Source organism: Anolis carolinensis, unplaced genomic scaffold (assembly GCF_035594765.1).
Source record: "Anolis carolinensis isolate JA03-04 unplaced genomic scaffold, rAnoCar3.1.pri scaffold_9, whole genome shotgun sequence".
Classification (NCBI taxonomy): Eukaryota; Metazoa; Chordata; class Lepidosauria; order Squamata; family Dactyloidae; genus Anolis; species Anolis carolinensis.
The window spans coordinates 11,343-26,795 of NW_026943820.1; the positions used below are offsets into that span (position 1 = coordinate 11,343).

The 15,453-nt window shown below is 41.6% G+C and overlaps 1 protein-coding gene across 2 annotated transcripts; it reads right to left on the reverse strand.

Annotated features, from left to right (window-relative positions):
• Positions 1-5,580: 5,580 nt before the first annotated feature.
• sdr42e1 (short chain dehydrogenase/reductase family 42E, member 1) lies at positions 5,581-14,009 on the reverse strand. 2 transcript variants are annotated; one of them, XM_062961998.1, is made up of 3 exons: positions 13,805-14,009; positions 10,639-10,729; positions 5,581-9,209 (listed from the first exon to the last, which is right to left on the reverse strand). In XM_062961998.1, exons 1-3 carry the CDS (start codon positions 13,968-13,970, stop codon positions 8,114-8,116), a joined length of 1,353 nt encoding a protein of 450 aa, XP_062818068.1. In that variant the 5' UTR covers positions 13,971-14,009; the 3' UTR covers positions 5,581-8,113. The 2 variants fall into 2 exon arrangements, with proteins under 2 accessions (XP_062818068.1, XP_062818069.1); XM_062961999.1 differs by having other exon boundaries at positions 13,517-13,897.
• Between the last annotated feature and the right edge of the window lie 1,444 nt (positions 14,010-15,453).

Consider the following 15,453-nt stretch of genomic DNA (forward strand, 5'->3'; position numbering starts at 1 on the left):
GTGGTATATGATTAATATAGTACAATGTAAGAAATAATAATGGGTTTTCCAGAAGCATTCTCTCCTGACATTTCGCCCACATCTCTTATGCAAATTATCATTTAGCACTGGTATGTGACATAATACGAATAATATAACATGCTAGTGGTGTATTATAGATATTGTGGTATATGATTAATATAGTACAATCTAAGAAATAATAATGGGTTTTCCAGAAGCATTCTCTCCTGACATTTCGCCCACATCTCTTATGCAACTTATCATTTAGCACTAGTATGTGACATAATACGAATAATATAACATGCTAGTGGTGTATTATACATATTGTGGTATATGATTAATATAGTACAATCTAAGAAATAATAATGGGTTTTCCAGAAGCATTCTCTCCTGACATTTCGCCCACATCTCTTATGCAACTTATCATTTAGCACTGGTATGTGACATAATACGAATAATATAACATGCTAGTGGTGTATTATACATATTGTGGTATATGATTAATATAGTACAATCTAAGAAATAATAATGGGTTTTCCAGAAGCATTCTCTCCTGACATTTCGCCCACATCTCTTATGCAACTTATCATTTAGCACTGGTATGTGACAGAATACGAGTAATATAACATGCTAGTGGTGTATTATACATATTGTGGTATATGATTAATATAGTACAAAGTAAGAAATAATAATTGGTTTTCCAGAAGCATTCTCTCCTGACATTTCGCCCACATCTCTTATGCAACTTATCATTTAGCACTAGTTATATTATGTAATACTAATAATATAATATACTAGGGGTGTATTATAGACATTGTGGTATATGATTAATATAGTACAATGTAAGAAATAATAATGGGTTTTCCAGAAGCATTCTCTCCTGACGTTTCGCCCACATCTCTTATGCAACTTATCATTTAGCACTAGTATTTGACATAATACTAATAATATAACATACTAGTGGTGCATTATAGATATTGTGGTATATGATTAATATAGTACAATCTAAGAAATAATAATGGGTTTTCCAGAAGCATTCTCTCCTGACGTTTCGCCCACATCTCTTATGCAACTTATGATTTAGCACTCGTATGTTACATAATACTAATAATATAATATACTAGTGGTGTATTATAGATATTGTGGTATATGATTAATATAGTACAATGTTAGAAATAATAATTGGTTTCCAGAAGCATTCTCTCCTGACGTTTCGCCCACAATGTAATTTTATTGGTATCTATTTTTATTTCTGAAATTTCCCACTCTCAGCTTATACTGGAGTTAATGATTTCCCAGTTATTTGTGGTGAAATTAGGTGCCTCGGCTTATATTCGGGTCGGCTTATACTCGAGTGTATACGGTAATGTAATTTTATTGGTATCTATTTTTATTTCTGATATTACCCACCCTCTGCTTATACTGGAGTCAATGATTTCCCATTTTTTTTGTGCTAAAATTAGGTGCCTCGGTTCATATTCGGGTCGGCTTATATTCGAGTATATAGGGTATTTGAAGAATATTCCATGGAGAGGCCTTCCTCCTCCTCCTCCTCCTCCTCCTCCCTCTCCATTGAGGGCAATGCGGGGATTTTCCAGTCCGCCTGCAATGCGCGCATTTCACCACTGGATGGAGACAAACACACACAGCGGCTTATTCCCTATTCATTTTCTCTCCGCCTGCAATGCGCGCCTTTCACCACTGGATGGAGACAAACACACACAGCGGCTTCTTCCCCATTCACTTTCTCTCCGCCCGCAATGCGCGCATTTCACCACCGGAGGGAGACAAACACACAGCGGCTTCCTCGCCATTCACTCTAAAATTCACATTAAAAAATACCTATTCGAATTCGGAGAGCGGGGTGAGCTCCCGCTGTTAGCCCCAGCTTGTGCCAACCCCGCATTCCGAAAACATGCAAATGTGAGTAGATGAATAGGTGCGGCAGGTACCTATTCAAATTCGGAGAGCGGGGTGAGCTCCCGCTGTTAGCCCCAGCTTGTGCCAACCCCGCATTCCGAAAACATGCAAATGTGAGTAGATGAATAGGTGCGGCAGGTACCTATTCGAATCCGGGGAGCGGGGTGAGCTCCCGCTGTTAGCCCCAGCTTGTGCCATCCCCGCATTCCGAAAACATGCAAATGTGAGTAGATGAATAGGTGCGGCAGGTACCTATTCGAATCCGGGGAGCGGGGTGAGCTCCCACTGTTAGCCCCAGCTTGTGCCAACCCCGCATTCCGAAAACATGCAAATGTGAGTAGATGAATAGGTGCGGCAGGTACCTATTCAAATTCGGAGAGCGGGGTGAGCTCCCGCTGTTAGCCCTAGCTTGTGCCAACCCCGCATTCCGAAAACATGCAAATGTGAGTAGATGAATAGGTGCGGCAGGTACCTATTCGAATCCAGGGAGCGGGGTGAGCTCCCACTGTTAGCCCCAGCTTGTGCCAACCCCGCATTCCGAAAACATGCAAATGTGAGTAGATGAATAGGTGCGGCAGGTACCTATTCGAATCCCGGGAGCGGGGTGAGCTCCCAATGTTAGCCCCAGCTTGTGCCAACCCCGCATTCCGAAAACATGCAAATGTGAGTAGATGAATAGGTGCGGCAGGTACCTATTCGAATCCGGGGAGCGGGGTGAGCTCCCACTGTTAGCCCCAGCTTGTGCCAACCCCGCATTCCGAAAACATGCAAATGTGAGTAGATGAATAGGTGCGGCAGGTAGCTGAACTTGCTGACCAAAAGGTCGGCAGTTGAAATTTGGGGATTGGGGTGAGCTTCAGCTGTTAGCTCCAGCTTTTGCAATCCCAGCATTTTGACAACACGCAAATGTGGGTAGATGAATAGGTAGGTACATGTGAGAAAACAAGAGCAGGAGTGGACATTATTATTCATTTAATATTACTATAATTATTTTAAAATAATATATATTTTTATTTAATTATTCATTCCTTGGGCCTGCTCTTTATCTTGTTTTTGTCCGCTGCCAAGCAAAGGCCATTGCGGTTGACACCCCGGCATGATCAAAAGTTATCTCTACAAGTTAAATAATTGTTTGAACTTTATGAGGAATTTGCAACAAATCTATCTATCCATCTCTGTAACTCCCTGCCGCAGGAAAAGAGGAAGCATATTGTTGAAACATGATACATTCTAATAAAAACAGAAATAAACGTGGATGTTCAGACTTGTTTAATGGGTGTCAAAACAAAATTAGGAATACAATTCAATAATAGTATAAATTATTAATATTATAACAATATTACATATTGGAAATAATATTAAAATATTAATATGATATTGCAGGATTGAGAACAATATTGAAAAATATGAAATAGTTTTGGAAATGCTCTTACTTATTAAAATAGTATTGGAAATAATATTGCAAGTATTTTTGAAATAATATTAAAGCATTGGAAATAATACTTATTAAAATAATACTGAAATAATGGAAATAATACTGAAAAAATATCACAGGTAATATTAAGGAGCACTGAATAAAAAATATGAAAATAATAAATAAGGAATAAAATATTAGAAAAGATATAAAACATATTCAAATAATATCAATTATTTTTTGAATCATATGAGATGGAGAGGCCTTCCTCCTCCTCCTCCGCCGCTCGGACTCCTTCTCCTTCTCCATTGAGAGCAACGCGGGGAATTTTCCAGTCCGCCCGCAATGCGCGCATTTCGCCACTGGATGGAGACAAACACACACAGCGGCTTCTTCCCCATTCACTCTCCCTCCGCCCGCAATGCGCGCCTTTCGCCACCGGAGGGAGACAGAGAGCGGCGCCTCCTCCCTCCCTCCCCCTCCCTCGGAAAAGAAGGCGGGGCCACACGCAGGAACCACAGACGTCTGAATGCTAGAACGTTTCCATAGGGCTGCTCTAGGAATATCTACCGGATCATAGATGCCGGAAACGGAGGAGCGGAAGCTGGGCTTCCCCATGGCGCCGCTCTAGGAGTATGTATGATCATAGATGCCGGAAACGGAGAAGCGGAAGCTGAGCGTCCCCATGGCGCCGCTCTAGGAGACTGTATATATCATGGATGCCGGAAACGGATTATGTACCGGACCATAGATGCCGGAAACGGAAGAGAGGAAGCTGAGCGTCCCCATGGCGCCGCTCTAGGAGTCTGTATATATCATGGATGCCGGAAACGGATTATGTACCGGACCATAGATGCCGGAAACGGAAGAGAGGAAGCTGAGCGTCCCCATGGCGCCGCTCTAGGAGTCTGTATATATCATGGATGCCGGAAACGGATTATGTACCGGACCATAGATGCCGGAAACGGAAGAGAGGAAGCTGAGCGTCCCCATGGTGCCGCTCTAGGAGTCTGTATATATCATGGATGCCGGAAACGGATTATGTACCGGACCATAGATGCCGGAAACGGAAGAGAGGAAGCTGAGCGTCCCCATGGCGCCGCTCTAGGAGTCTGTATATATCATGGATGCCGGAAACGGATTATGTACCGGACCATAGATGCCGGAAACGGAAGAGAGGAAGCTGAGCGTCCCCATGGCCGCGCTCTATGATTATGTACCGGACCATAGATGCCGAAAACGGAAGAGTGGAAGCTGAGCGTCCCCATGGCGCCGCTCTAGGGGTCTGTATATATCATGGATGCCGGAAACGGATTATGTACCGGACCATAGATGCCGGAAACGGAAGAGAGGAAACTGAGCGTCCCCATGGTGCCGCTCTAGGAGTCTGTATAGATCATAGATGCCGGAAACGGAGGAGTAGAAGCTGAGCGTCCCCATGGCGCCGCTCTGGGAGTACGTACCGGGCCATAGATGCCGTGCCGGTATTCCCAGTGTGCGGAGCGTGGTCCAGGTCCGGCGTCATCGTGGTTCCGTGGTCTCTGATGAGGGCGAACGAGAGCTCCCGAAGCAAAGGCCAGTTCCCACAAACCTCAGTGGAAGGTTTAGATGCGATATCTAGCCCCATGAATGCCTAGTTTCCAACTGACCTCATCCTCTCTTTAGGTGCAGGCGAAACGTCAGGAGAGAGTGCTGCTCACCTCCCCCTCCCTCCCTCTGGTATCATATATGACTACATTGTACCATACCACTATACTGCTATAACATTACGAATATTGCATTTAATAGAAATAATCATTTTATTCTTTTTGTGAATATTTTAGATTATTTTAATAATTTTTTTGTGAATATATTTGCACGTTTTAATTTTTGAGAATATTTCTGCTGATATTTTTTATATTCCCCCCCCCAAATATTTCTGAGAATATTTTATTTTGATGATTTCTGTAATATATTTGCAAATATTTTAAGGATTATTTTCTGTGAATATTTTAAGTTATACTGTTGGGGACTGGCCCGGAGGGGAAGTAAAGGAGAGAATGAATAATAATAATAATAATAATAATAATAATAATAATAATAATAACAACAACTTTATTCTTATACCCCGCTCCATCTCTCCGAAGGGACTCGGGGCGGCTTACATGGGGCCATGCCCGGACACAACAGCACAAAATCAAAACAAAAACAATAAACAAATCAGCCAACAATAAAACATCAACATGGATAAAAACAGTCATAACGAATTCCAAGAGAGCAATAAAACAAGCCTTTTATTGTTATCACAGCTGATGATAAAGCCAAACAGCCATAGGCACCCATCTCAATGGGTCCGTACTATGCAAATGGCCATCGCCAAAGCATCATTTATTGATTTATTTATTTACATACATTTATATCCCGCCCTTCTCGCCCTGAAGGGGACTCAGAGCAGCTTACAAATTAAATGTACATACAATATTATATTAGCATAGCACAATACTGGCAATAAATTACCATATTGTATTATATCTCTATATTATATATACATGTAATATATAATACAGTAGAGTCTCACTTATCCAAGACTTGCTTATCCAAGGTTCTGGATAACCCAAGCCATTTTTGTAGTCAATGTTTTCAATATATCATGATATTTTGGTGCTAAATTCGTAAATACAGTAATTACAACATAACATTACTGCGTATTGAACTACGTTTTCTGTCAAATTTGTTGTATAGCATGATGTTTTGGCGCTTAATTTGTAACATCATAACCTAATTGGATGTTTAATAGGCTTTTCCTTAATCCCTCTTTCTTATCGAACATATTCGCTTATCCAAGCTTCTGCCGGCCCCTTTAGCTTGGATAAATCATCATCATCATTTAATTACTTATTAATCGCCCTCCATCCAAGATGCTCTAGGCGATTTACAAGATAAAATTGTAAAGGATAAAAATACATACATACAAATATTGATAAAATTAACATAGATAAGTGAGACTCTACTGCAGGGGTCCCCAAACTAAGGCCCTCCAAGGTCATTGACCTGGCCCCTGCCCTCAGTTTTATAATATATTTTTATATCAGTTTTAATAATATATTGTATATACATATAATATTGTTAATAATATTATCATGTTGTACAATATAATACTAATAATACCATATAATAATATTAATTATATGTTACATATTACATAGAATCATAGAATCATAGAATAGTAGAGTTGGAAGAGACCACATGGGCCATCCAGTCCAACCCCCTGCTAAGAGGCAGGAAATCGCATTCAAAGCACCCCGACAGATGGCCATCCAGCCTCTGCTTAAAAGCCTCCAAGGAAGGAGCCTCCACCACGGCCCCGGGGAGAGAGTTCCACTGCCGAACAGCCCTTCTCACAGTGAGGAAGTTCTTCCTGATGTTCAGGTGGAATCTCCTTTCCTGTCCTTTGAAGCCATTGTTCCCTTGCGTCCTAGTCTGCAGGGCAGCAGAAAACAAGCTCCCTCCCTCCTCCCTTTGACTTCCCTTCACGTATTTGTCCATGGCTCTCATGTCTCCTCTCAGCCTTCTCTTCTGCAGGCTAAACATGCCCAGCTCTTTAAGCCGCTCCTCATAGGGCTTGTTCTCCAGACCCTTCATCATTTTAGTCGCCCTCCTCTGGATGCTTTCCAGCTTGTCAACATCTCCCTTCAACTGCGGTGCCCAAAATTGGACCCAGTGTGATTCCAGGTGTGGTCTGACCAAGGCAGAATAGAAAGAGGGGGAGCAGGACTTCCCTGGATCTAGACGCTATTCCCCTATTGATGCAGGACAGAATCCCATTGGCTTTTTTAGCTGCCGCATCACATTGTTGGCTCATGTTTAACTTGTTGTCCACAAGGACTCCAAGGTCTTTTTCGCACACACTGCTGTCAATTACATATAATACATTTGTAATACAAATATACATTTGTATATTACATATAATATTACAGTATAGTTGTATAGTATATAGTGGTATCCCTTTGATCGGGTCATGTCAGCGTTATTTATTTCTATAATTGTATTTTTACTTTGCTTAATAATGTGTTATTATGTTGCTATGTAATGTTTGTGTTGTTTTTATGATTGGAAACCGCCCTGAGTGCCATCCGGGAGATAGGGCGGTATATAAAGTTTATTATTATTATTATTATTATTATTATTATTATTATTATTATTATTATTTATAATGCTAATATTGTGCTATGCTAATAATATAAGCCGCCCCAAGTCCCCTTCGGGGGAGATGGAGGCGGGATACAAATAAACTTATTATTATTTATTATTATATATTGTATGTACATACAGGTGCTCCAAGTCCCCTTCGGGGTGAGAAGGGCGGGATATAAATGTAGTAAATAAATGTAGTAAATGAATAAATAATTTTTGACTTAGGCTCACCCAAAGTCTGAAATGACTTGAAGGCACACAACAACCACAATCCTAATCAACTTGACTATCTCATTGGCCAGAAGCAGGCCCACACTTCCCATTGAAATCCTGATAGGCTTATGTCGGTTAAAATTGTTTTCATTTTTAAATATTGTATTGTTCTTTCATTGTTGGGGTTTTCTTTTTTTGCACTACAAATAAAACATTTGCAGTGTGCATAGGAATTTTTTTTTCCAAATGATAATTCGGCCCCTCAACAGTCTGAAGGATGGTGGACCGGCCTCTGCTTTAAAAGTTTGAGGACCCCTGATCTACTGTATATAATTAACATTATTATATTGTATGATTAGTATTGTATTGTATTACAAAATAATATTATTAATATTATCTGAATATACAATATGTGATAATCATAAGGATGATCGCAGCAGCGAGCCGCAGCAGCGCCGCCGCGCACCGGTGCCAGCGCCTTGGGGCAGCCCCCCCGCCCGCCCTCCGCCCGTGGCCGCGGGAGCGGAACCACCGGACCACGTCCTCGAGGCCGTGCTGCCGGGGCTCGTAGCCCAGCTCCCTCCGGGCCTTCTCTGTGCTGAAGTAGTGGGTCACGCCGGTCTTGTAGACCTCGGTGCGCGTGAGCAGGGGCTGGAAGTCGCACAGGCGCCCCACCGCCCGGTGCAGCATCTCCGTCAGGAAGGCCAGGAAGTAGACCAGGCCGAGGGGCAGGCGCAGCGCCGGGAACGGGTAGCCCAGGCCTTCCACCAGCGGACGGAAAAACTCAAAGTTGTTGACCGGCCGGCCGTCGGAAATGAAGTACGCCTGCCCGGCTGCCCGGTGGGCCTTGCCGGGCCCCAGCGCCTCCGCGGCCAAGAGGTGCGCCTGCACCAGGTTGTCCACGTGCACAAAGTCCACCCGGCTCTCGGGGTCTCCGTACACGAACCGGAACCAGCCCCGCTCGACGTAGCGGACAATCCTGGGCAGGTGCCTCTGCTCCCCGGGGCCGTAGATGCCGGCCGGCCGCAAGGCGCAGGTGCGCAAGGGCTCCCGGCCGGCCCCGTCGGCCCCCAGCACCGCCATCTCGGCCAGGGCCTTGGTGCGGGAGTAGTGGTCGGGGTGCAGGCGCAGGGGCAGGTACGGCCAGGACTCGTCCCCGCCTCGGACCACCTGCCCCCCGAAGACCACGTTGTAGGTGCTGGTGTACACCAGCCGCCGGACCCCCGCCGCCCGCGCCGCCCGCAGCACGTTGCGCGTCCCGCCCACGTTCACGGCCTCGATGCGCTTCCGGTTGAGCTGCTCCCGCCCGGACATCCCGAAGGACGCGGCGTGGAAGACGCAGGTGGCCCCTCGGAGTGCCCGCTCCACCTCAGAGGGGTCGCGCACGTCGCCGCGCACGAAACGCACGCCTTCGGGCAGCGGCCGGGGGGGCTCCGAGGCGTCAAAGAGGACCACGTCCAGGCCCTGGCTGGCGAGCGCACAGCCCAGCCTGCAACACAACGGGAGGGACCCGGATCATCATCATCATTTATTAATTTATAATTTACAACTCCTCATATGTCTGCTTGCCCACAATGCCCTGCCTCATGCATGGAGGAGGAGTTGATTAAAGCTACGGACAATGCGATTGCTGTTGCCCGCTTTTGGTCCAAAACTATTTAGCTGTTTGTGATTCCTTTATTTTATCACTTTTAAACTTATTTATTATGCAAAGCTTTTGACACGAAATAAATAAATAAATAAATAAATAAATTTATATCCCACCATCCTCCCCCAGCAAACAACAAAGTAGAAAACATACAGGTACATTAGGACAAAAAGGAAATAGACATCGTCAACAATAACAATCAAAAGATAATGAGACAATCAAACCACAATAAAACAAATTATAGATTAAAACACAACCAGCACTACAGGAATAGCTGGAAACTAAATACAGTAGAGTCTCACTTATCCAACGTTCCGGATTATCCAACGCATTTTTGTAGTCAATGTTTTCAATACATCGTGATGTTTTGGTGCTAAATTTGTAAATACAGTCATTACTACATAGCATTTATTTGTAATGAACTACTTTTTCTGTCAAATTTGTTGTATAGCATGATGTTTTGGTGCTTAATTTGTAAAATCATAACCTAATTTGATGTTTAACAGGCTTTTCCTTAATCTCTCCTTATTATCCAATATATTCGCTTATCCAACGTTCTGCCAGCCCGTTTATGTTGGATAAGTGCAACTCTACTGTAAACGTAATGGACTTGCCCACACCGGTGGTTAGTTACACATAAAGTGTCTCCTTCTGTCCTGGCAGCACCCAAAACCCAAGCGAAATTAACTTCCGATTTTGCAGTCGACTCTTCTTGGGATGCTTTTGCATCATCATCATAGTGCGGTTGTAAACATCCAAAGAGTTTCTTGCTCAAGTTACAATACTGAATTTTAATTGGTTTTAACTATGCAAGAGCGTAGTTCACATAGTATTTTACAAAGTATTTTAAGGGTGCATCTTGCCATTGATGTATGTAGCATTTTAATGACTTATATAGTACTAGCTGTGCCCGGCCATACGTTGCTGTGGCAAAGTCTGGTGGTGTTGGTGAGAAATTGTTGAGGTAGTGGTGGTATTCCTTCTACCATGCAGGAGGACACAATCCAAGCACTCCTGACAGATGGCCAGCCTCTACATAATAATGATGATGATGAAGATGATGATGATGATAATAATAATAATAATAATAATAATAATAATAATAATAATAATAATAGAAGCATAGAGCAATGCGTGGCCGGGCACAGCTAGTAAGATTATAAATGGGTTGGAGTTGTGTTGGAGGACCAACTTGGGCCCTCCCTCCAGACGTTTTGGACTTCAACTCCCACAATTCCTGGGTCCAGGATACTCGCGTGAAGAGACTGACCGGAAGCCAAAGTATCCGGATCCCCCGGTGATGACGGCTGTCTCTCGGGCGGGACGCTCTTCCTCCATGTCAGCCCTCGGCCTCCGAACGCCTGCAAGAAAAAGGGGGTCCTTACATAACAACCAGGCATGGGCCAACTTGGGCCCTCCCGTTGTGGTGTTTTGGACTCCAACTCCCATCATTCCTGGCCTCAGGCCCCTTCCTTTTCCCCCTCAGCCGCTTAAGCTTAAGCGGCTGGGGGGGGAAAAGGAAGGGGCCTGAGGCCAGGAATGATGGGAGTTGGAGTCCAAAACACCACAACGGGAGGGCCCAAGTTGGCCCATGCCCAATGACAACCGCACACCGTTCTCCACCTGCAAAGAGTCGGATTAAAAGGAAAACAGGAAATAAAAGGACATTGAGTTAAGAGTAGAAAATAATAATAATAATAATAATAATAATAATAATGATCGGCACATTGGGTGCCGTGCCAAAAGATCTCAGCCGGCATTTGGAAACAATAGACATTGACAAAATCACAATCTGCCAACTGCAAAAGGCCACCTTACTGGGATCTGCACACATCATCTAAAAGTACATCACACAGTCCTAGACACTTGGGAAGTGTTCGACTTGGGATTGTGTGAAACGAAATCCGGCATATCTATCTTGTTTGCTGTGTCATACAATAATAATAATAATAATAATAATAATACACAGTCCTAGACACTTGGGAAGTGTTTGACATGTGGTTTTGTGAAATGAAATCCAGCATATCTATCTTGTTTGCTGTGTCATACAATAATAATAATAATAATAATAATAATAATAATAATAATAATAATAATAATAATAATAATACACAGTCCTAGACACTTGGGAAGTGTTTGACTTGTGGTTTTGTGAAACGAAATCCAGCATATCTATCTTGTTTGCTGTGTCATACAATAATAATAATAATAATAATAATAATAATAATACACAGTCCTAGACACTTAGGAAGTGTTTGACTTGTGGTTTTGTAAAACGAAATCCGGCATATCTATCTTGTTTGCTGTGTCATACAATAATAATAATAATAATAATAATAATAATAATAATAATACACAGTCCTAGACACTTAGGAAGTGTTTGACTTGTGGTTTTGTGAAACGAAATCCGGCATATCTATCTTGTTTGCTGTGTCATACAACAACAATAATAATAATAATAATAATAATAATAATAATAATAATAATAATAATAATACACAGTCCTAGACACTTGGGAAGTGTTTGACATGTGGTTTTGTGAAATGAAATCCAGCATATCTATCTTGTTTGCTGTGTCATACAATAATAATAATAATAATAATAATAATAATAATAATAATACACAGTCCTAGACACTTAGGAAGTGTTTGACTTGTGGTTTTGTAAAACGAAATCCGGCATATCTATCTTGTTTGCTGTGTCATACAATAATAATAATAATAATAATAATAATAATAATAATACACAGTCCTAGACACTTGGGAAGTGTTTGACATGTGGTTTTGTGAAATGAAATCCAGCATATCTATCTTGTTTGCTGTGTCATACAATAATAATAATAATAATAATAATAATAATAATAATAATAATAATAATACACAGTCCTAGACACTTGGGAAGTGTTTGACTTGTGGTTTTGTGAAACGAAATCCAGCATATCTATCTTGTTTGCTGTGTCATACAACAACAACAACAACAATAATAATAATACATGACACAGTCCTAGACACTTGGGAAGTGTTCGACTTGTGATTTTGTGATACGAAATCCAGAACGTCTATCTTGTTTGCTGTGTCATACAATAAATAATAATAATAATAATACATGACACAGTCCTAGACACTTGGGAAGTGTTCGACTTGTGATTGTGTGAAACGAAATCCAGCACATCTATCTTGTTTGCTATGTCATACAAATAATAATAATATTAATAATAATAATACATGACACAGTCCTAGACACTTGGGAAGTGTTTGACTTGTGATTTTGTGAAACGAAATCCGGCATATCTATCTTGTTTGCTGTGTCATACAATAATAATAATAATAATAATAATAATAATAATAATAATAATAATAATACATGACACAGTCCTAGACACTTGGGAAGTGTTTGACTTGTGGTTTTGTGATACAAAATCCAGCATATCTAATTTGATTGCTGTGTCATAATAAAATAATAATTTTATTTTTATACTCCATCTCCCCAAAGGGACTCGGGGCGGCTTACATGGGGCCAAGCCCGGAACATCAACAATATAAAAACAGAGCAATAAAACAATCAATCAGCAATAAAAACAAGTCATAAAAAATCACATACAAAAAATATAATGATAAAATCTTGGGTTGGAATGAAATGGAATGGAAGATAAAATAGGAAAAATAATTATGATTGTTTAACATTTCAACAATGTCAATTTTAACTATAACGTGTTTAAATTGTTTTTAAATTGTTTTGTCTGATGTCTAAATTGTTATTTTATGATTTTATGTGATTATATTGGGCTTGTTCCCCGTGTGAGCCTGGCGGGGAGACAAAAATAATTTTTTATTATTATTATTATTATTATTATTATTATTATTATTATTATTATTATTATTATAACAAAAACGAAAAATGGAAAATAAAAACAAGGAAGCAGAAACGAAACTAGAAAATAATGACATAACATTGAATTAAAAATAGAAAAAAAGAAATAAAATGGAAAATAAAAATAGAAACATTAAAATGGAAAGTAGAAAATAAAATAAAAATAGGAAACAAAAATGAAAAGCAAAGAACAAAATGAAAACAGAAAATACAATGAATGGAATTAAAAATAGAAAATAAAAAATAAAATAGAACGATGAAAGGACCGAAATGCAAACCTGGCTGGAGAGACACAGAGCTCCACCAGGGGGCCCAATCCGGGTCAAGGCGTGCGTCTACACGGCAGAGTTAATGCGGCTTGGCACCGCCTCGAGCGCCTGACGCGATGCGAAGGGACCCTGGGAGCTGTAGTTCCGGAAGGTCTTCGGCCTCGCCCGCACCTCCCAGGGTCCCACGGCGCTAAAGTGGCGCCAACCCGCACTAACTCCACCGTGCAGACGCAGCCCAGGCTCCCGCTTCCAGTCCCAGGCTCGCCATTGGCCCCAAACCCAAAACCGAGCTCTAACCTCGCAACCAACCCGTCTTCAGCCCAAAAGCCACCGCCAAAAGTTCCTTTTTCCCTCCCGAAGCTTGGCAGACGCTCCGCCCCCTCGGCCCATGGCGGCTCCTCCCCTGTGGGCAGGGCGCTTCCTTGCCGGCTCCGGAGGCTTCGGAGGCCTTTCGGACCCTCATCGGCGTCCGTAGCAAATGCACATCGACCTACAACAAGATGGCGCACTCCTGAGGCGCGGCTTCCGTACAACTAGGCCGGGGATTCCCATTCCCACGCGCCACGAACCGGTTCCCCCTCGAGCCGCTGGGTGGCGGTGTTGCGCCGCTCGAGGTTTCGTATGGGATAGGGCATTATTATTACTACAGTAGAGTCTCACTTATCCAACATAAACGGGCCGGCAGAACGTTGGATGAGCGAATATGTTGGATAATAAGGAGAGAGTAAGGAAAAGGCTATTAAACATCAAATTAGGTAAGGATTTTACAAATTAAGCACCAAAACATCATTTTGACAGAAAAAGTAGTTCAATACGCAGTAATGCTATGTAGTAATTACTGTATTTATGAATTTAGCACCAAAATATCACGATGTATTGAAAACATTGACTACAAAATTGCGTTGGATAATCTAGAACCTTGGAAAAAGCGAGTCTTGGATAAGTGACACTCTAGGGTATTATTATTATTGGCATGGAGCGCCAATGTTACCTTCCCGCCAATAGGAGCAGTACCTATTGATCTACTCACATTTGCATGCTTTCGAACTGCTAGGTTGGCAGAAGCTGGGGCTAACAGCAGGAGCTCACCCCACTCCCCGGATTCGAACATGTGACCTTTTGGTTTAACATGCGCCCCTACACACCGCCCCCCCCAGTCTCAAACTTTAATAGTAAATGTTTCATAAACATTATTGGGAAATAAAAAAAAGAGAAGTGACACAGTTTGGCAATTAGAACATTCTCATTCCTGCTTTATCGCAACATTCCTCATTGCTTCCTATTGATCTGACTCCATTTTGACTATTTATTTACAGTAGAGTCTCACTTATTCAAGACTCGCTTATCCAAGGTTCTGGACTATCCAAGCCATTTTTGTAGTCAATGTTTTCAATATATTGTGATATTTGGGTGCTAAATTCGTAAATACAGTAATTACAACATAACATTACTGTGTATTGAACTACTTTTTCTGTCAAATTTGTTGTATAACATGATGTTTTGGTGCTTAATTTTTAAAATCATAACCTAATGGTTGAAGTATTTTATATTCTATTGTTTTAAATGTATTTATTGTATTTTGTTAAATTATCCAATTGTTTTAATTGCTTATGTTTTATACTTTTTTATTGTATATTGGCATTGAATTTTTGCCAGACTGTGAGCCGCCCTGAGTCCCTTCGGGTGAGAAGGGAGGGAAAGAAATAAAATAAAATAAATAATTTGATGTTTAATAAGCTTTTCCTTAATCCCTCCTTATTATCCAAGATATTTGCTCATCCAAGATTCTGCCGGCCCGTTTGGCTTGGATAAGTGAGACTCTACTGCATTTGGGAAATGTCTATGTTGCCTTTCTCCGAAGACTCAAGGTGGTCTACAGCCACAATTGAAACATACAACGTACCATATGAATACACAATTAGAACAATCCCGACCCCCGTCTTCTC